The sequence below is a fragment of the Strix aluco genome, chromosome 13 (genome assembly GCF_031877795.1).
Source record: "Strix aluco isolate bStrAlu1 chromosome 13, bStrAlu1.hap1, whole genome shotgun sequence".
Classification (NCBI taxonomy): domain Eukaryota; kingdom Metazoa; phylum Chordata; class Aves; order Strigiformes; family Strigidae; genus Strix; species Strix aluco.
The window spans coordinates 3918202-3941276 of NC_133943.1; the positions used below are offsets into that span (position 1 = coordinate 3918202).

The following is a 23075-nucleotide window of genomic DNA, read 5'->3' on the forward strand; positions in this document are numbered from 1 at the left end:
CACCTTTAACCAAGAGGAAGAGCCTCAGAAATAAGGAGAATCTCTAAGGAACATATTCCTCCAATGAACTTCTCTAACTACAGCTAAGGAGCTGGACAAAGTCATTCTGGGAGGAGAAGAGCTGTGCAGTGTTTCAGGGCAACCAAAAGGTATGCTGTTTACAAAGGCAGTCCATCACTAAATGGTTTAGATCTTATTTTGCAGCTCTAGTTTTAAATATTAATATAAAAAAACAGCCCAAGAAAGCATTTTCCTAACTACATAAGCAACCCACGTAATTTTGTACTGTGCATATTAATTATAAAGGTAATAAGTAAAAAGCAGTGATATCATAAAGGCTCTGATTTATTACTTTGAAAACTGATTTCCAAAAATTCAGAACTACAATCTCTAAAGATCTAGACATTTATTTGGTGAAACCCCTTACTTTCACTGATGAAGAAAGAAAAAAAATGCATTTTCTGATGGAAGTGCACATACTATATGCTCGAGGAAGCAGAGCCCCTCCTCCAAGATTCAGTTTACTAAATAGGATTATAGCTCTAAGAACTAAGAGGACCGCAAGATGCTTTTGTTTTGACACTATTGCTAAATTTCTTCCAAAATGAAGATTAAAAGTTGGAAACAATGCATTTGTTTGTTCATTCAAAAACTGACTCTGTGACCCTGCCTCTATTTTGCTGTTGGCAGTTTATTGCTTTTGGGGTACAAAAGCCGAGGACAATTAAAAAATGTATGCCTTTTCTTTTGCTTTTTTTCATAACCAATTCACAATGGGCGTTTGCCAAAAGCAGGGCTACAAGGTCAGACCACGTAGGTCAGAGCGTAATTCACTCTTTGTGCTCATTTAAGCTTTTTTATATAAATACTCTGGTCTAGGTTTATTCAGACAAACTCCTGACTAAGAATTTTCAGAAACTCATAAAGTTACCTATCCCTGTGCAATTGAGCGGAGGGCACCATCTTACAAATCTCTTGGAAAAGACAGTAATGGCTTTATTTGTAGCAGCAAGATGTCTTAGGAGAGTGTGCTAGGAAAGGAGATCCACCCCAGAACGGAGGTGCTGGGAAACGTGCTGCCCGTCAAAGGCAGCGCTGCGCCAGACGGCACGACGCCCAGCGCCCTGTGCTGCACCAGTCCAGCAGACGTGGCTGACACCAGGGTCTTGTACCATCACTCTGACAGAGGAGGGATGGGGAGGGAGAGAAACAGTCTTCCATTCTAGTTATAGTCGCCTTGTACATATTTCCATATCAGTCCTATTTATATTTGTATATATTCTGGTTATATTCCCCTTGAGTCCATGAACTCAGATCAGTCCTAAAACCCATGACATTCATAATCCTTAATTTCTCTTGTTTCAAGGAGAAACATAATTAAGCCTTGCGCAGAACCTAGGAACAGAAAAGATCTATTAAGTAGGTCATTTCTTTGCCATTGCAAAGCTGTTGTACATTTAATGGAATTTAGCCTAGTTTGGTTTAATTCAATCCAGAAGGATCAGCTTTTTCCCTTCTACTGGGAATTAATTTATAATTAAAAGCAATGAACAGCCCTGTCAGTTTATTTCACTGAGCTCTCCTTGCAGATCTGCTACAAAGAAGAGAAAAAGTAGTATTTGGTATGAATCAGTAAGGTTTTCTGCATTTACTCCTCAACTATGTTCTTCTGATTAACAGTGAGGGTTTATATTGAAATTGTATTTCAGAACTATGTTGTAAATTAGTGTCATCTAGGAAAGGACATACTGTATTTAACCATTTTCCACTACATTAGCAAGTTTCTTGATGGAAGTCTTGCTTCACAGCTTCAAGGTTAGTAGCTTATTTGCTCACAGGCATAAATATGTGTCACTCCCATGAGAATAAGATCATTATCTCATGCTTTCCAAGCAGGCATTGGTATCAGTGTTGAAAACAGCGTTAGCAGAAATTTAGGCTCTAAAATTCTCAGAATAAGCCCCCAGTACATTTAAATTGTTAGGGAAAAAAACAACAAAAATTTAAAAAAAAAATTTAGATGGGTAAAAGTTAATCATTGGAAGCTAAGCATTTGTGCACTTCTATTCTTTCTTACAGCAGTCAGAGGCAACAGGAACCTACACTAAGGAACGAGCAGTACAGCTTCAAGACACAATTTTCTTTGTAGGGTAGGAAAACATTTCTTTGTCAAAGGGTAGGAGACAAGCACATTAGCTAAATGGGTCTGACAGACTTTAGAAGCCTATTCCTCAGATACAGGGTATTATGACACATTTATTTTAACGGCTCTGCATAATGTTTAGCCAGCCAAGTCACAGCTGTTCCTGCCCCACAGGCTCTACAGAGCTACATTTGTCTGCATGTTACTCAGCAAGTAGCCCCTTTGGAACGAGTGGGTGTTGTAGGAGACACCAGCTCTGCAGCTGGACGCGTGTCCCCCCAAGCCAGCACTGAAACGGGGCCTCAGGCGTGGAGGGAGACTGTCCGCACAGCGATGATGGGGTTAAGAGGAGACGTAGAACAGAGGCTGGGAGCAGGTGACTCTTTCTTTTTAAGCATGGTGGGTCATCACCCTTACCAGCAACTTCTGTATTCTGCCCAAATTCTGATTTGCCTTCTCAAATTACCAAGGCAGTTCAGTTAAAGTACTGCTTCCCTTTCACCAAATCCTTCAAAATACTGTACGCAGAGAGGGGTATTACTAAGTTAAGAGTTACTCAGGGGACACTTAAGATACTGAATTAAGATGTCTGTCATGTTTTCTATCGTGCCTTCTCTCATCAATGTAGCTTACGTGACCGACCGCCTGAAAAGCGTCCGTGGCGTCACTAGCCGTGTGCTTGTGGGCGTGAGGACCGTTGAGCAGGGCCAGGAAGGTAATCGGTCCACAAGGTGAAACACGCAAAAAAACCCTAACCAATCTTAAGAGTTCAGAAAATATAGATGGGCTAGATCCAGCACGTCAGATGTGAACATCTGAAGCTTGGCATGGAGAAGGTGTACTGGAACTGGTTAGAAATCTAAAGATCAAGCCTCAAACCACATTCAAGACAGGCAATTAACATGTCAAACAAACAATGCGGTAATTCATTTTCCTTGGTCACATGCCTGCGTTGAACGTACTGTTCCTGCACTTCAAATTTTGGCGGTGCGTTCTATTCTAACTTCTGAAAGTCTGATTTGGAGATAAACATCAAAAATGCCTACTGAGTTCGCAATTATTCATTTCTTTTTATTATCAGTCAGGACTGCTGGAAGTGAGAAATGAATGCAAATCTGCATAGCTACAACAAGCTTGTGGCTGCTGATTGACCATGCACACACATACAAACTCCGCAGCACTGAACTTTCCATTACCTACTTCACCACCGGTGTAGAAGTCAGAGTTTGTCGGGTGAACGACAGCATCACTGTCGATCGTGGCAATGTCAGCCTGTACAACTTGCAACTACAACAGGTAAACAGATGTATATCAACCACGTTGGACAGAGACCCAGCACAGGCTCTACATTTACACATGTACCAACGTCCATATTTTCCTACCTTTACATCTCCAAACCTTGCGCCAAAGGAGTATGCTGAGTTGTGTGTGCAGGTGTGTGTAGAGAAAGGGGTGTAGGGAACAGGAGGAGGAATATTGAGTATGACATGATCAAATAAATGTTAAAATGACAAGTCAGAGCAATCACATGAGACCATTTCCAAAGTTTTAAAATCAGCTAATAACCCATTTCACTTTGCAGAAACCTAGAACAACCAGTTCCCCACAGAGCATGACACTAAAATATGGAATCTGTTTAAAAAAAGAAATTCAGGATCATCAAACCAAACAAAATAACTAGTTTCTCCATTTTGTCAGCACAAATAAGCTGACAGGCACTAATCCTCATATGTACGGCAATTCATCATTTTGTTTCTAAAAATGACAGTCTCCTTCATCTGGAGGAAACCATGTATTTGCAGACAGCGTCATACTGAATTTGCTTTAAAAAATATAAATGATCAATCCTGTATTTTAAAGGTAAGGCATATTTTCTGATTATGTGTTGGAATGGCTGAGACACTTGTAAAAATATACATATTTCTGAGAAAGGCTGATTTAAAAATTAGCCTTCTTAAGTCTTTTTCTTGTTAAATTACTTGTGTACATTCCCATAGGAAATGCAGTACTACAAGAATTATGGGTTGTATTCCATTAAGGAAGTTTAAAAAAACCAGAGCAGCAGGTATAATGAAATAAGGGAAGGCAGTACATAATGCATAAAAGTTAATTTTTCTTTTGCTGAAGAACAGACTTTTGTTGAAGGGGGATTTCCCCCCCCCCCCCCAATCTGGAACAAGACAAGCTTTAAAAGCAATGCACCAACTTATGACAGTATCTACAAGTTCAGTGTTGGTATAATGTCTGTATTTGTTTTCAGCTGAATGTGAAAGTGACAGGGAGTAATTGAAGCATAATGGAAACAAATTATTTGACTGAATTAAACATGAAATCAAGGTAGGAAAGATTTGGGACAGGTAATTATCTAATCATTCCTCTTTAAAAAAAATGTATGCCTACTGAGTATCAGAAAAAAAACCAAGATTGCCATGAGAATGGAGAAACTGCTTATTTTGAAAACAACCTGACAAAAAAGTATTTTAGTCCTCAAAGTATCCAAATAAGAAACCCCCCAAAATAGCTAACAGTCACATATGATCATTATGGAAAAGAATTTAAGTGATTTGTTTTAACTGAAATCAACTTGAAGACTAGCAATAGCTGCAAGTATTCAGATTTGGTGAAAAAGTCTTTTGAATATAGTTCTTCAACAAAATGAAACCTGAAAGATTTAAATTTCTCCTCTTATTAAATGTATGAAGCCCTAGAGAGTAAATTCTGGGTTCCATAATTTCCATGTGACCGTTAGTTGTGTCAACCCATGCCCCATTTACCTAGGTCATCTTTAAGGTCAATGTCAGCATTGGTAGGATTGATAATGGCCTCCACCTCGAAGCCGGCTAAATTACTGATTTCACTGTGAATAAGGTTCAGCTGAAAAGAAAAGCATGAGGTGGGAAATAACAGGACAGCTGGGAAATCACAGAGAAGCTGCAGAAAAGTGAGCTTTGCAACACAGATGGAGATAGCATCACTGCAAACAAATATGCAAAATAAAAGGCAGGTCATAAGGGAGGGTTATTATCCAAAAAAAATGCAAACACAAGACTCAAACACTGTTCACACTGGGAGGATGTGAATGTACCTACTAACAAGCTCTGGTTTGGCTTTATGCTGGCCACTATTTGGGATTCTTATTTTGGCATTATCAGAGGGTATTTGCTTCTCCTCAAATTACAGATGAAGGACACCCTAATCCTTTCTTACATATCAATTACAGGAATGTGCCATGACCACTCAGCACTGACGCTGGATAAAAGGTGCTGCTCCTCCTCCTTTAAGCCAGCAAACACGAGCGTATCTTTGAGAGAGCACACACTGGTCTCCAGTGATTCCTCCACTCTAACAAGGGGACACGGTTCTTTTTCTTTCCTAATCAGTGATCACCATATTCTGCACCGCAGGCACCTCAGTTTTCATTTGCACAGTTCTGCTGCCTTTGTGAATGGCTGGTGAAGTACTGTAAGCAGCACTATTAGGTGCTTATTGCTTCTAGTTTTTATTTTATTTGCTTTACTTCCTTTTGTCATTGATGAAAACAGAGATTTTTTTTAACCCCAGCCACTAATGGCCATTAACTCCTCTCATTAATGCCCCTCCCTGTATTTAAAGCATGCTTCTCAATTGCTGTCTGAATCATTACAAAATCAGAAGGATTTCTTATGGCCCTACAGTAAGGTGAGGAAGTTAGCACAGATATCTAGAGATTGACCTCACAGCCGCACTCTGTGTTCATAAAAGAAGAATTAATGAAGTAGGAGGAAGTGCAGATTTCAACTTCTAGCAACACGTTTTGAGCAAGACTTACAAACTAGTGTATAAAATAAGAAGTCAAGGAAAAAACCAGCAATGGTAACAAACTGATCCTGCCATGCCATACTAGCGAGGATGTTTCTTTGGAAGTGCTTAGAGGTGTAAAGTAAGCGCACAATTTGCTTACTACTGACAGTTCAGGGGTCTCATCATAGTATGTGACCCCACACCGCAGAAACAGCTCCGTAATTTGAGGCAATTTGATGCCAAACTTGGCAAAAGGCAAAACTGCAGTAGCTGACAGGTATGTGAGGAAGCTTTGTGACAGGGGTTTGTGACACTGCTTCGTAGCCAATGTTGGATTTCACGTGCACCAAGTTTACTGCTGTCAAAACTTAAAGCACTCTAAAGTGCAAAAAATTTTCCAGACTCTTTCATATAGGGAGATACATTATCTACATCAGAAATTATGCTTCTGTCTACAACATGCATTAAGGTGATTGTTTCAGTAGCTGATTAGGCAATAGGGAAAGTAACTATGAAACAGAAAGTTCTCGTTCATTTATGCAAGTCCTGAAGCCAGCTGCAGTTAAGCCAGGCTTTCCTTCTAATCCAAAGCTCGCTGGGTTCAACCAATGAAGCATAACATATACATTCAGGCATGGTAATTAATCTCATTAATAACTGAATTTTGTCTCTTGGTTTGTAATCCACATTCTGTAAACTTAATTCTTCCAATCTTCTCCGTGTGTATGTGAGTTTATGCACAGGGAATATGAGCCAATTCATGTAACTAATACAAGTGAACGGGTCATTTAAGGAGGCCAACATCCATATATTTAAGTTTTATGAAAAAATTATTTCCATTTCATTCATGTGATTATATGAATTGACCTTCTTTCTCTTTTTAAAAGCCTGCAATTTCGTGTAATTTGCATATGTTGCTTGAGTAAACTATGTTCCCTCAAAATAGGGTGATTTTGGCTAAAAATGAGTGTAATTCAGCCCTGGTTTAAGTACGGGTCTGTTCAGGAATTTGTAATAAAACCTAAGAAAGCTTGCTTTCCAAATAGCTTAGAGTCCTTTAATACTTCACATGTGGCGACTTATTCATACTTGAGTTTGAGTCTTGAGTTTGACTACAAGCAACTGCTGTTTAAAAAAAAAAGTCAAATCAAACCAAACCAAAATGTTAAAGAAACTTTATGAATTTTGAAATAAAAAAAACCAAAACAAAACAAAACACATGCACACACCAAAAGACTGTTTTGTGGAGATTTTAGTATGTTCCTAAGCAGATTTTGTTCATTTTATAGGTGAGTCTCTTTGATCCTTAATTCTGTGTTCTACAAGCTTTTGCCCCAGATCTATTGGCTGCAGACCATTTTGGTTTCAGACCTTTAATCTACCTCTGCGCCTACTCATATATGGGATTTACATAGCAACCAGCTCATAATTAAAGTTTCAATTTAACAGCAACAACGAAATGCTTAAAAAGCTGCCCATCATTGACAGCACGTGTTGGCAGCTGAGTATTATTTTGCTAATTTTTGCATTTACTGGTCAAGGCGCTGTTAGCTATCCAATTGCCAAAAACAATTTAAAAAAAATCAGATGCTTTCCTGTAGAATTAAATCCTCCAATGCGTAGTTGCTCAATTTTACTACCCAATAGTGTGAAGCATGAAGGGCCACTTTAAAAAAAAAAAATAAATAGGAACAACTTGCATATACATGTGCAACAAAGAATGGACATAACTTTAGGTAACATTTAAATCAAATGTTAGTTAGATAAAATGCAGATGGCACTTAGCACATCCGTGAGTACTTTCTGAGCCAAGCTTTGCATTTCTTATTTCAGACAAAATTACCTTTAAAGTCTTGGAACTTTTTCTGGTATGATTTTCATAGAGAAAACTGAAGATGCCTGTTGCAGACAACAAGCTGAGGTCTCTCTGAAAGTCCAAACCCTAACGCTTAGGCTCGAGGTCTTACAACTCTGCCTCTACTCCGTAATTGTCTCAGAAAAAACAAACTAGTTAATGTGCAGAATACCGTGTTTCCATTGGGATGTCACTTGTAGGATGTGCAATCATTTACCTATTAACTAGATTTTAATACTTAATTAGTGTAGCACTAATACACTTTTACAGGTATAACTGAAGGGTTCTTTGCCATTTCCTGACCTCTAAGAATTTCTAGCTGAAAGTCAGCAGTTACCTAAAGATTTAAAGCAATAACAGTACTTTTAAAAAACAGAACAGTACCCAGGTTTGTAACATTCTCATTTGTGTTTTCAGTAATTAAATCTGGAGATATTAGAAGGATGAACAGCCATTCTTGCAAATAAACCCCTTCCCTTTCCCTTCTGCAAACATGCAGCCAAGAAAAAGATTTTCCCATTAAACACTTATGAATGACGTGATACTAAGAACAGGGTTATTTTCTTCCTTCTCTGCACCTAGTAAATTATTTCCTGATCTAGCAGATAGTGGTTTTGCAGATCAAAGAGACAGGCTGTAAAGGTGTTCAAGGATGTCACAGGAGGTTTGAAAGTCACTGACTGTTTGTCTTTTTTCAGTTTCAGGTTTCTGTGTTTGCACTGTAGTTTATTAAGAACACACAGAATGTGAAAGTACACTGAAAATCTGTATGTACAAATTAAAAAAATGAAATAACTGTGATTAATACGAGTATTTTTGCTTTTCAAATGGAAAAGCTCGAAATGTTTTAACACATTAAGCTTTCCCACCATCCATGTGAAGAGTGTAACTGTATCTCCATTTCGCTAATGGGGAAGGCAACAGAGAAAGAAAAGGTGATTTACAGAATCTCTGAATCAGCCAAAACCAGAAGCCGGGACTCTTGGTTTCCCGGCCTCCAGCTGAACCACCTAGGCACACTGTCCTCCCTAGCCAAGAGACTAGCAGATTTTTCCTTCCCTTAAAACGCTGTTTAAGGAGAGTGAGGCTATGCTGAAAGCGCCTCCTCCACAAAGGCAAACACCTTCTGCCCTCACGCGCTTTGAAAAAAAAGCAACATGCACAAGTCTAAGGAATCAAACTGCAACGCTACTGTCCAGAACAGCTACTGAAGAAAACCCGTGGTTATGTTTATGAATACCGTGTGGCACTAATTTAAGACAAGTATAACAAAACCAATTTTTTTGTCTGTTAAGCATCAGACTTAAACTTAGACAAATATTTTAAAAATCAATATTATCTTTTTAAACAGCAATTGCATGTAGAAGTGGCTAAGCAGAAGCATTTTACCTGATTCAAAGTCACTAGAGTTTTTATAAATGTTATACTTAATTTGTAAATTTCCAAAATAAATAGAAATTATTTGAGACTTCCATGTGTCACTTAAATAATTAACAACACCACCATCAATGAGGTTGCAGTCTGTTAAACCTGCACATAGCAGCAGACATCCTGGCACACCCAGGAGCCTCCTGGCCCATGCAAAACACACGTCAAGTTTAGGAAAGTGGATGCATTCAACTCCACTTATTTCATGATTGAAAGTTTTATCTTTGCCTTTTTTATCACAAGAAAATCAAAATTATTTTGATAATTTTGAAAATGCATGTTTGGAAAATAATTTCTGGGGAATGGTCTGAAAATATTTATAGGAGTAAGACAGCATTTTTTTTTTGTTTTTATGCTAAACAAAATCTCTTTGATCACTACAGTGCAAATGTTTTCCACATTTTAAGTTTTCCACATTTTCATAGAAGAATTTAGGTTGGTCTAAATGTGCTATTTTGGGGGTAAAATCAGAACAAAGACATTAATACCTTGTTTGAGCTGATAAATAATGTAAGAATTTAATTTTTAACTCACACGTAATAGGATACAGAAAATTCTTATATTTGTTAGACATAGCCTACTCTTCTTAGATTTTTCACTAACCATTTAGTGCCTCTAAAGATAGTTTCTCACAGGGAATCAAAAGCAAAATATAACCTGTGCTAGACACATCTCAGCAGCACCTATGCATTCTCTACCCCTCAGAAAATAATCCATTTCATTTGGAGTGCTCCCTCACAGGAGGCAAATGGGTTTTCATTTTCCTTTTCATTTTTTATTTTAACTAAGTGTACTCTGTTACAAATAAAGGCTAACACCTGGGCCCTCTCATGCATAGAGCTAACTGATGACAAACCAGTACGGGGATGGACGTGTCATACCAGTAATTTTTTCAGGGGGCTGCACTCCAAGTGAATGAGAAAGCCAGAAAGTCCATTTCCCAGCACAAGGTGCTCACTGGAGAGCTCTACAACAGACACTGGCTTTGCTCACCACAGCTTAAAGCGGTTCTGGAGCTGCTGATTCTCCTCCACCGAGCCCAACAGCAAAGCCCCACTGATTTGCTGGGTCAGTCTTGCTGGAACACAACACTAAGTCCTGTTACAGGTTTCTTACGGTAGCTAAAAGGAGTTCAAAATCAGGTCCAAAAGTCTGACATTACTCGCTTTCTTGAAACAGTAGTGTAGTTTATAAATTTTGGGTTCTAATTTAGTCATCAAAGTGTTTTTAAAAATGTGTTCAAACCCACCCCCCTAGTAGTAGTCAAATAACAAAAAAACCCTACCAAAGCAGCAACCTAGCTCTAGCTGTAAAATTAAATGTGGAAAATCAGAAGTCTTGCAAAAAATAACATTACTCTCATGCATGTTAAACTTGGCAAACAAACTGTAGAAGGATAAATGAACAACCTCAGTATGAAATAAAAATGAGTCAGAGGAGATACATTCCACAATGGACAATGGCTCATCTTTTATGACTTACAACACAATGATCTGATTACTGAATGATAGAAGAAAGATGCAGTTTTACTTAACAAAATTTTGTATCACGAACTAAAGGCAGGTTTCAAGACCAAATTAATTTAATGAATTGTCTCTTTAAATGGATCCTCTCTTTAAGCAGACATGTATCTGTATTAAACCACCCCACATCCCAAAGCATATTCACAGGGAAAAAAGGATTGTTGACTTCTAGCTTTTCATAAAAGCATCATTCATTATTACACAGCATTAATTTTTGTAAATAACAAAGCAGAACAAAACAGAAAACCACTATTATGAACAAATGTCTAAAATAGGTTTTTGATAAAAACCTGAAAATCGTTTACATCAGCAATGAAGTGGGCTGCCCATTGGAAAAAGACATTTTATTCTTAGAATAATCTCATCTTTGGCAGAAGCTTAGCTGTAACAATTATGCTGTTTATGAATAAGGCGAGACAGATTACAAGCACACAGGCTTTCCTTCTATTTGCGTATTTAATTATGTAGCCATACGAAGACTCATTTAGGTATTTTTAAAATGTTCTAAAAGTTGTTTCAGAGAATTTCTTTGTTCAAAAACTAATACCATACACCTCCTCAAGTGCTCAGTGGGGAAATGTCCATTGTACCTAGACGTTTTGGGGAAAGGGGGGTGGTGGGAAGGGGTATTCCCTAAGCAGCACTGAAGAATAGGTATTCATTTATAAAAATGCAGGAGCATACCTTCTGGCCAAGAAACAGACTTTTGGTGGACAGGACCGTGAAACCATCTGCAGGAGTTCCCTCTGTTGTACTGTCAGCACTGGCTGATTTGCTCACTTCTCCCTGCTTCTTCTTCCGAAAATATAGTTAATTAGTTAACTCAAGGCTGAGAGAAAAACAGTTTAATAACACTAAGATATACGACAAGCCATAAATGCTTACCAGGCAATAAAATGCTAGTACAGTGGCGTTTGGATTTTATCCTGTAGTCTAACTAAAGTGACTGATTACAGCTGAAGGAATCAATAGGAGAAACAACCTCAATATCTGCATATCTACACAACCCTTTTCTTGCCTACGACAGCGCACAATTCAGATGACAGTTGCCTTAAATTTTGTAGGAAAACATATAAACAGCCCCAAACTTTTAACAGCTTTCTAATGGCTTGTGTGGAAAAAGATAATGTCTCTATTTATATGTGCGGGCAGACGTTTATTTTAAGGTAAAAACTGACTTGTCAGAGCTCAAAGTTTATCTCTCTGTGAAGGGAAGTGCTCCCAGATTTCACAAATTTATTTTTAGAAATACTGCTTTGAAATCTGGCCATCCTTAGAGCCAGTGTCAGAAGAATACATCTACTTTCTACCTGTCCTGTTTAATATCATCACCTTCCTTTATCTCCAGCAAAACTGTAAGGGGAGAAGGAGTTCCCCTCAACCACCATTCCTTTTTTCAACTGTATTACTGAAGTAAAATAATAGGTTTCACGAATGAATTGATTTACTGAATAAAAATGAGAATGAGGAACATTTTGAAAAGGTTGTTTCATGAAGATAGTGAATTGACTGCTGTGGTTATAAACTTGGTTGGTGCCAAAAAATAATTTCATATTTTCAGTAAAATTACTACTTATAATTTCATATAAACCTTTGGTGACTTAGCAATATCTGTGCTGTAGCTAAAAAGCACACCTGAAATATTAAGCAAGCCACTGTTCTCTATCGTCCCTTTCCAAAGTATATAAACTAAATCTGTGGCTGAGCAACCACAAGGACTTTGATGCAAGGGTATACTGGTGCTTCTAGAAGCTGTAACCATGCTTTATTTTACACAAATGTTTTGAAAATTAGATTTTCATGAGTCCTATTTCAATTCCCCAGGAGTTTACTGTTAGCCAAATACCAATATAGTAAGCAGACAATACAGTTTATTGTGTAGAAGAAAAACAGAACCCCACAACAGACTTCCTGCTTTTGTAATCAAGCAGGGGAAAAAAAATTCCAGATTTAGGGAAATTATTAGTGCATGGTTATTAGAAGCACTGCACTTGAAATGTCAGTTACTAGGTGTTCTAAGAGAGAAAACTAAATTCAACAGTTTGAAAAACAAAAAGGTGAAACAATCAGAAGAGTGACCAAATAAACAATAACAGACATACAGGATGAATACAGAAGCTTTGTTCAACCTGGAAGGCACTGTCCATTTCATGTGAAGTTTGTGTACTTTTCTGCCTACTTTCATAGGCAGTAGATGTTTTGCCAAAAAAAAAAAAAAAAAAAAAAAAGATTCCCTACTCCTACAAACTGAAACAAAAAAAAAGAATAAAGGAATGTTCTCCATAGCTTGAAAAAAAGATCTTATTTGTTTCCTAGCATAAGAAAAATCACATTTTGGTCCTCATGTTCTTCCCCTCACCTCCACACTTTGTTTTGAATTAGTTTCAGTACTAAAAATTTAAAAAACCAAGTCTAAACATGGAAGAATCTCATCTATAACATACTACTAATAACAGAGGAGGACATTTGTGGGTCTTCAGCTCAGCCAAAGAAATTCTGTGCAGCCACAATACAGTTTCTCTGATGCTCAAAAGACTTGGCTACCTGATCTAGCAGAATTGCATCCTGCTCCAGAAGGAGTATTTCACACTCCTTGGATTACATCAAATCAACTAAGAGGAATCTTATACTATACTGGGACAAAACAAAACCCATTAAAAAAAACAACAAACACCAGAAAAATAGAACACTTGAAAACAGGCCTGTGACATGCTAATGGCTGAGGACATTATTACAATGCAAGTGACTCGGGCTGTTGTTTTTCTTCAATATTTAAAATTGCAAAATGCTGCTTTAGCGTGACTTTACTTTTGAAAAAAATACCCAGATTGCCTGTTTCTTGCAGACACATATAAATACTTGAACAAAGTCCAAGCAAGTTTACTCTGCCCAGCCCAGTGCAGGCACCTGCTCAGTCCCAGCAAAGCTGCCCCTACAGCTGCTGCGTAAGGTCTCGTTTGCTCACCAGTAAGACACGACTAGTACAGCCCCCATACATCTTCTTCTTCTGGCTCTTGGTGCCTCCAGCCTGTGCCTACTTGACGACTTTTTCGCACATGGAACAGAGTATTTACAGCTTGCTGGCCTGTCCTGCACACCTGAGCCACTTCTGAGGGTTTTCAGACTTCCAGCCAGGCTAGGGGAAGGGCAGCACTCCTCCTTCAGCATTTGTTTACACTGCTACTGAAATCACTACTGTTAACAACACATGGAACAGAAAGTCCCTACAGCTACTACTAAGCAAGCTTGTTTGGGTTTAAAATAAACAATTACTCTACCTTGGATTTCCTTGCTCCTTTCTTGCCACCTGTTTTCTTTGATACAGTTTTTTTCTGTGATGGAGACTTTGCCTTCTTTGCTGGAGGTGGAGTGATGATGGCTTCCAGTTTTCCTTTTGATCCCCGCTTCTTTGCCAACAGCTCTGGGTGAATATTGGGTAACACTCCACCACTGGCTATGGTGACTCCTTTCAATAGCTAATAAAAAAAACATAAAAAAAGTTGTAGATGACAAATTCCAGCCTTTACTCACCAATAAATAGAAAATGACATTTACTGCAAACTTTGTACACTGCCTCAAGTTTTAATTGGTACTTGGATGTTTCTTAACACATTATCCTTGAAGAAGAGAAGCGTGAAATGTATGAAATGAAGCTGATCACGTACTAGATTTTAACTATAAAGGGAATATGTATTCTTCTTGCACATATGCTTGTTACTGTCAGCATCTCTCGGGCTCACACAAAGATCTGTTTCTATGAAGCCATGAGATGAAGACTGTTACCCAGCTACTAGAAAACCAGACAGCCCCAGCCACAGGGGCTCTGCGGGGCAGCCTGTGTGAGAAAGATGGGACCCCAAAGTCCATGGTACCAGACTGCAATGGGTACCATGCTGTGGAGAACCCGATACAGGTCCCAATTGATGAATTTTCTTGAAAGTGCTTTTTAAAACATTTTTTTTCTTAGAAAAAGAAACTTCAAATGAAGGGTAACGTTTATACAAATCTCTATACCTGGAAGTCTTTCTTCAAAAAAATCTTTATGTAGTTGAAGAAAAGCAGATCAATATTCAAAAGTGTGCAGTTCATTCAAGCCTTTAAAAGCAGAGGTGAAATATATCATGTTCTGTATTTAAAACCACTTTAACCCATTTTTTATACATCTAACTAGGACTAATTCACTATTGAGGAGGATACAAACAGTGACAAAGTCCCTTGAGTACTCCCACCTTCTGATTCGTGTTTACTGTTCCCCAATCACAACTCAGTGAGACTCCAAGCTCACAAAGGGATGATGAATGGAAAGTATTATCAAATTTCAGACAAAGCCAGAGGGAGGTTGGTTTGGGGATTTTTTTTTTTTTTTCCTGCCCCATGATGATACATAGATTTGGAAAAAGTATCTTTTCAGATGTGTTTTTACAGCACCTCACACTAATGTACATTAATCCTAGCCAGTGCCTCTGGCTGACACCACAACACTGTAATAATCATGCCCAATTTTTTTTTGGCTATGTTAAAGGCATCTTGAAATCCACAAAGGACTCAGAGTTGCAAGCGTTCCAGAGCTCTTAATTCTGTGGTCACAACGACAGACTTCAATGGGAAGAGGATAGGTCCCACTGAGTCCTAAGCTATGTAAAGGGAAAACAAAAACAAACAAAAAAAGCATCTACAAGATTTTCTCCGTGTCTCTATGAAGTTTATGACAACGTCCCACTCTAACAAAAGTGGTTGTAATAGTGTGAGCAAATGTCATATTACATCTCCATTGCATTTTTACACATTTTAATAGTCCTGAAATATATAACTAAGCTGAGTGCTGTAGTTAGTTACACAGGCAGCGTGCTAGGGAGTGAATGAGCTGTTTCCTGGTGGGCTACTCAATAAGCAGAGGTCTTGAGTTACAATTCAGCTATATGGAAAGACAATTTAAAAAGCCCTAAAGGAAATCCTGGCCCTCACACGGCGGAGTTTTTTCTTACCTGATTTAATTCTTCATCATTTGCTACAGCCAACAGGATGTGTCTAGGAGTGACTCGACCCTTCTTGTTGTCCCTTGCTGCATTTCCAGCCAATTCAAGAATTTCCGCTGGGGAAAAAGTAAGCCCCTTTTAATTACACTGTGATCATTAAGAAAAATCAATGTTATTTAGCATCCATGCAAAGAGATACCTGAATTATATCACGTTATTCCTAACTGCTGTAGAGTACCCTCAATAGACATCTACCTCTAAAATTATAATTTTCTTTTCATATGTCTAATCACTGAAAGACAAATGTACACTTCAAGTCCTGTGGTCTAAACAATATTTACTTTTTTGTCCTTTTAAAGCAGTTCCCCTAGATTCTTGACTTTTCAGTGTTCTTCTCTAGGCTACTGTGTGTTTATCTCCTATGAGCCTGTTCCTATCAGGTGACAGAGTACTAGATATGTAAATGCTATAGTTTTTTTCCTCAAACCTGTCATAAATGTGAGTTCTGGCTTGCATCGCTTCTACTTTTTTATTACTGGAAAAGATGCTATTCCTAGTTTCTCATTTTTAACATTATGGAAGCATGTAAGCACACATCCAAGTTAGTACACTAAAAATACAAACTGCTGCTACCCTGAGCTAATGAATTTTTTTCTCTATCTGAGAAGAAGTTTCTGTCCAGAAAAAGTAACTGATGCATCATTTTTGTTTGCTCCTAGTAAATTACCTCCTTAGAAGAAATCTCTAGTCCTGACAAAATACATTTAACAGCTGTGCATATATGATGGCTTGTATTGGAATTAGGAAACATTAACTTGCTCCCCTGCAAGGATCTAGGAAGTGAAAGGCTAGAGCGTTACCTGCTGACTTATCTGTCTTCAACTCAACAAGCCTTAGTCAAAGAATGCAATTATTACAAGAAAGTCTGGGGAACAATTAAAAAAATGACATAACATGTTTATCTGACTTTGCAATTATGTGCTATTGCTGTCTCCATTATACATAACCTTTCATCTCCCTCTGCACAGACTGTGTTTCACTGTTGCTTTTGGTATATTTCCTTTTGCAAACCTGGTAACATTTGGAGAAAAAGAGAAAAAAAAGAAAATGAAAACATCTTTTTTACATCTATCACACACTAATATATTAAAATTTAGCATTAGAATAGGGCATGAGATTGATTTCCCATTTAAAACTGACTATACCATGACAGCTCTCCCATATGCTTGCTTTAGAGGCAAATAGAACTGAATTAAGACATTAATCTGGAAATGAAAGACTAAAATCAAAGCCCACATGACCACATGCCTTTGCCATAACACACAGTAAATCTTAAGTAATACTATATAGCACAGACTACGGCTTTTCATTAGACTGAATTTAACATGATTCTCCAATTATTTTTCATCGTAAGTCCCATAATAAACTAGTTATGACACCTACTGGAAAACTTCCAGCTGCTTCTGGATGTTCTACAGTTAAACTTCATCGAGGATTTTGGTAGGCTTTCACTGCTTTTGTGTTCTTCAAAGTGCACAATTAACTTTATTATAGGGTGAGATAAAATATTAAGTCTAAGCCCCCAAAAGTAACTCAACATTTCATGCTGACAATTGCTTTAATTTATTTTTAAAGAAGGATTAGCAGGGTAAGGTCAACCTGACTATGCTTTCCACACCTCCAAAGAACTCAATTAAGCTGACATAATCCTTTTCACATACTTCTCAAAAGCCGCAGCTCAGACAGGGGAGGGTTAGCTTGCACTCCGCACTGCATATAGCGCCTGTAGTGACATGAGACCTGTATCACCTTCCAAAGGACAAGCTGTGCTCTTGGTTACACCCCGCGCATCGCCACTGCCCTCGGTAAGATTCTGTGGCACTGTAATAACGTCAGCATCTCCACCTCTCTAGATCAGGAGTTGTTTGGTTTGTATCTCAGACTTTAAATACCAGCTGAAAAGCATGGGAAGGATTTGCCGCAAACAGCAGACTACTTTTTAGTTTGCCTCTGTTTCCACCACCTCCGCTTCTTTACTGCATCAGGCACTGCTAAACAGTTGGGCCGTGTTATTCTCTGCAACTGATCAGCATAACTATGCAGACAGGTCATTTTGTAACTAAAGAGTCTAAGAAAGTGTTATGCCTGTAAAGCACAGAGGAATGTTTTATTTGTTCCTCATAAAACTGAAATGTCTGCCTTGTACAGTGGAGAACTGTTCTTGTAAGTGCTAAGCCCTCTTCCTTGGACAGGAAACTCATTTTGAAATTACAGTTTTCTAATGGTCCTTCAGGGAAGTCGAGGTACCCCACTTCCTTTTCAGGAACAGAACGCCTTGCACTGGCGTTGAGGACCACAAAAGAGGAGCTTGGGGAGAGGGAGAGAGGAGGAGGAGGAGGGCATGGAGGGTGGAATTTTTCTTCTGGCCTTCTCCTCAGCTCTCCAATAACAATCAAGTGTTGCTCAAGTGCAAGCAGAGACCCACAGCACAGAGAACAGCAAAACACAGCCCTGCACACAAGTCCGGTCAAAGGGGGACTCTCCCCTATTTAAAAACAGAAAATTAGGAGGTATTCGAGCTGAAGACAATAGAGGCAACGATGTTTTGACTTAGCACTGACGGAGACAAACCTAATCCAAACCCAACAGATCACAGCACTTACAAATGCTAGAAATGAAGACTTTCTGGACCCAGATGGGATCTGGACTACTTGCCTGGATTTTGCTTGCAGCCTGCTTTACTTTCACATCTGTTTTATGCTACATCAATTCTAAAGATTTAAATGGTGTTTCATCCATATTTTAAACCAATTTTAAATTAGATGAAAAATCTAGCTCTCTCTGTAAGGGAGCTGACTCAAATTTCCAGAATAATCACTCTAGATTTAGATGTGGAGCTGGAAAGAGTAGTAGGTGGGGAAAGGTATTGAAAATTGAGATTGGATCTGAATTCTTAGGTCAGACCCATCTTTAGAAGTGCCATTCTATCAGGCTCAAAGATTTGAGTCACTAAAGAGTTCTGTTTCATTAAAGGTAATCTTCCAACAGGGGGAAAAAATAGACATTCAAAAATCAACTCCTGCAACCAAACAGGGTCAAGAGAGAAGGCTTTGTTGTAAGTGTTGAGGCAAAAGAAAGTGTTAAGAGCTTCCATGACATCAGGATTCAGTCAGCTTGCATTTATCCAGCCAGAAGACCAAAACAAGAAACATTTTACAAAAATGAGGCCTCACAGAAAGGATGTAAGTTGCATAATGTCTATTCCATTCCTTTCATATATTTACTCAAGGCATTTCCCCCCTAGAGAATAATTACACCACCACCGCTCAGGCAAAAGGCAACTATGAGACACTTTACAGAAGTACTGAACGCCATAATCTGTTAGGGGTTTTTTTTTTCCTAAATGAGGAAAATATACAAGTTATTCAATATCATAAACTCCTGAAGGTATAATCTTTCAATTACTACACACTGAAATCTGAGGTTAATATGAAGAGATATCCTTTGTATTTGCACAAACGGCTTTTTCTGTGCTTTTAAATAATTTCAAACAAAGAAAGCAAACCAGCATGTATTGCTTTAACTGCAGATATAAAACAGTGAAAAAAGCTGTGAGAAGTATATAATTAGGAAAGAAAAAATTAAGTAAGAATGCCACGTCAGCAGGTGATATATTCCTGTACGGACAACTGTTATGTAGCAAGAAAGGGGATGGATGCCTTAGGAGTCTGACTATAATATGAACACATCAGTTTGATTTCAAAGACATAGTTGTGATCAATATTTTTTTTTTCTTTTCAGTCATCTTTAAATGGTTAAAGTGGGAAGAGAAGCTTCAGAAATTTTCTTTTAAAAATTAGCCTAAATGTAGTTTTCATTTATATAAAATAAAAAAAAAAATCCTCTGCAATGTTTAGAACTAGGCAGATGGATAGACAGTGAAAACTGGTCTAAGCCTGTTCTCAACACTTGAACTAAAACTCTTTTCCTCCTGAGATTTTTAAAAGTTCAGTTAAATATTTTTAAAGGAGAAAAGAAAACAGGTTGTATATCTTTGTACTTAAGCCTGAGATAAGACCACAGGAAAAGCTGTTCTCAAGGCATTTCCTACTCAAACACAACCAAAAAGTTTTAGAAGTCTCCACAGAAACCTCAGCCTGAATTTTTCAGAGTTCCTCATCCTTTACTTGCAGAGACCGATCTCTGGTCATCTCTTGGCCATCCTACTAAGTTCCCAATTTCATTATTTGCATTTCCCTGTTTCACAGTGATACTGCTCTCCATCTTGAATACTGTTGCTTTGGTATTTCACAACACAACTTTTAAAATAAAACCTCAACACAAGTTAAATGAAGTTAAAATGAAACAAATTGCTATCAGACCTAAACAAAGCAGGCACAGTAGCAAATGCAGACCTAGATGGAAACAAAAGCAAATACATTCTTCTCCCACTCCTGGAGAATGCTCTAGTTAATTTATCCTAATTTTCAAACAAAATATTCCTGGTCATTACTGAATAAAACTCCTTTAAAGCCTAAACGATAAGGCCTCTAGCTTATCATGCAGTCCGGGCTATAATACTTTCTTAACGCGAATACTCAATTCAATCTGGTCTGAGTTCATCCCCAAAATGTTTTTCTTTTTTTTTTTTTGGTTTACATCTCAAGCTAAAACACTGCTGTTGCATTGAATCCCTCTGTCCACCTTCTCTTCAGGGAGATGAAATCATAGCTTTGAAAATTAAACCCTTAACAACTAACAGGTGATGTGTTGACGCAAGGCCAGTTTCTGAACACGCAAGTTCCAACAGGAACAAGTCAGGGGTTCTAAAAAATTCTGAAGCCTCTCCTCAAAAGAAAATTGAGAACAATATCCAGAAATCAAAGAAAAATGAATGTTGATACATATTTTCTCAGTGGAATTGTATTTGCTACAAAGCCAACTACATGACAAGGAGTCTGTTTATTGTAGTTTAAATTAATCATCCTTCCATCAGCATTTTATTGACTTCAGAATCATTTTACATGATTCCGGAAGGTTTTAACCCAATCAACCCAAATCAACCAAGACTGTTAAAAGTTTCCTGCATTCTTCTGTGTATTCCACCCAATCCCCCTGGAATCTGCAGTTTTTAAATGATTCTACCTTCACTCTCACAGCACTTTCCCTCTCATGCATTCCAATAAAACAGTTCTCAGCCTTGGTTCAAAGTCATGGAAATTTGATGCAGTGAAAATCAATTCAAGAAATTTTACTGCTTTGAACAAGCCTTGATGAAACCTCAACTCTCAACAGGGCAATCATTCTCTTAGGACACGATAAAAAACCCAAACCCTTCAGTCTTTACTGTCTGAGCTGTATCAAAACTAAGCCCCTTAAAGGAGAAACTGTTAACTTTGCCAAGTTATTGTAAGTTTTGCATTTTTGTGAGGCAGATGACAGACTGCTGTTTACATAAAACTCAAGTTCAGGCCACAAAAGCCACTTCCACTTAGAGCCTTCTGATCTGACTCACACTTTTCAGCTCTTTTCTACACTTTAATACCATCCGTTATTTTTTGTAAGATATCCAATGTTATTTAACTTCCTAATTTTTTTAATTTCTTGGTTTACTATTGCTCTGTAAAAGGTATGAGAGTTCACTTTTCAGGGAAACCTGAAAGAGAGTTTAATCTCAAATGTTATTTACCATATCACCCCATGAGTACTAATTTAAAGAGACAGTCTATTTCTTCCCCACTGACTTCAAGAATCCTGATCTAACTCAAATTAACCTTTTTTCTTTTTCACTGGAGCTTCCTCTACCTAGCAGTTTACACTTTGCTGTTACTCCTAACAGTTTACATATGTTTTAGAAATGCACTCAAACATGATTAATATAACTGCTGCCAGACATTACTTGATCAAGTGCAGCATCTATGCTTTGGTCTGGCTGTTACAGAGTACAGGAGACTACTCAAGTCTTAAAACTTGGTCCTAGCTTAGTCTTTGACCTTTGCAGGCACACGTTAGGAACGTGCATTTCCAAACATTAAAGAAGTCAAGTGGCAGATGCCAATCATCTACTGAAACGCAGTGAACATTAATAACGTTATTAACAAAAGTAAAAGAGAGGACTTCACATTGTAGTTCTGGATTTTAGTGAAGTGACTCCAAACCCGAGGCTCAAAAGAGGAAATGGATTATGTGTATCAAGGGTGCACATACCCATGCCCCTACAAAGAGGAACAAGACATACAAGTCAGTGTCAAAGACTCTGCTAAACAATGACCAAAGCTGATGCAATCCATATATGCTGTGCTCTCATTTTGTGGTGTAGTCATTTCAACGTGATCTGGCAGATGGTGATAATGGCTTTATTAGATACTGCCTCTGACAGTGAGGGAAGTGGGATTCAATGTTTATTACTGAAAATATTATGACTCATTAAATTGCTGTTGTCTCAAAGTCCTTCCCCCGCATCAAGTCTTTTTGTATCAAGATAGCAATGGAAGCCATAATAAATACAAGTATCTGTAGACAAATACAACAGTTATTATTTAGTAAATATTTAGAAAAATATTTACAAATATTTTTCCCCATTACTTTACAGATGCAGTATAGGAGTGACTATATGAGCATGTTCAAAAACTTTTTTTCAAAAAAAAAAAAAAAAGAATCTATGTCTTGAGAACAAATCATGTAAAAAAAAAAAATCTATTACTTTGGGTGTTCTGTGGTAGGCGAACATATCCACTAGCTATAACTTCATCGGAGCAAAAAATAACATCTAGCCTGACATCCTGTCCCCAGCCAGCGCCCAAGAGCAGATGCTCAGGAGGATTAAAGGAACAGGCAAACTAAAAATGCTATTTTTCCAGAACATTCCCTCTGATTTCAGCCATATGCAGCTGAGTGGTTTCCCAACTTTGAAATGCCATCTTTGTGTTCAGTCCACCAATGTTTTTATTTCTGTGGGTGTGTCTGATTGATTTCTGAAACCATTCAGAATGGTTTGGTACCCATTTTTGGTATCCATAACATCTTGTGATAACCAGGCTCACTACATCACAAACATTTTTGCAATCTGGAGGATAACTACTTCCTGTTTGTTTTAAAAATACTGTATTTCACTGTACACCCCTTGAATTTATTTTTCCCCAATGAATTTATATTGAGGATGGAGCATTTCATCTGACTACACCTAAGAATCCACATGGAATTTCATCGCTAAAAGAAATTCAGGGATAAATGTACTGTGGAAAAAAACCTAAAGACCTAAACGCATAGCATGAGCTGAACTCAGGCATTCTTAAATAATCCTTATTGTCAAAAGAAAAGGGGAAAAAACCCATCCTTACAATACTTGATGTAAGAATTTCTAAATTTTG

General features: G+C 37.9%; 1 protein-coding gene across 9 annotated transcripts in view; it reads right to left on the minus strand.

Annotated features, from left to right (window-relative positions):
• Positions 1-23075, minus strand: part of MACROH2A1 (macroH2A.1 histone) — a 46807-nt gene that overhangs the window by 9165 nt on the left and 14567 nt on the right. For 3 of the 9 annotated variants that reach the window (XM_074838794.1, XM_074838789.1, XM_074838795.1), the window contains exons 3-6: positions 15715-15821; positions 14008-14205; positions 11414-11524; positions 4918-5017 (exon numbers count right to left, since the gene is read on the minus strand). In XM_074838794.1, the coding sequence (XP_074694895.1) occupies positions 4918-5017; positions 11414-11524; positions 14008-14205; positions 15715-15821 (516 nt within the window). Of the gene's footprint in view, positions 1-3339; positions 3431-4917; positions 5018-11413; positions 11525-14007; positions 14206-14743; positions 14825-15714; positions 15822-16712; positions 16777-23075 lie in introns of those variants that run through there. The other 6 variants (XM_074838796.1, XM_074838797.1, XM_074838793.1 and 3 more) reach the window with 6 other exon arrangements.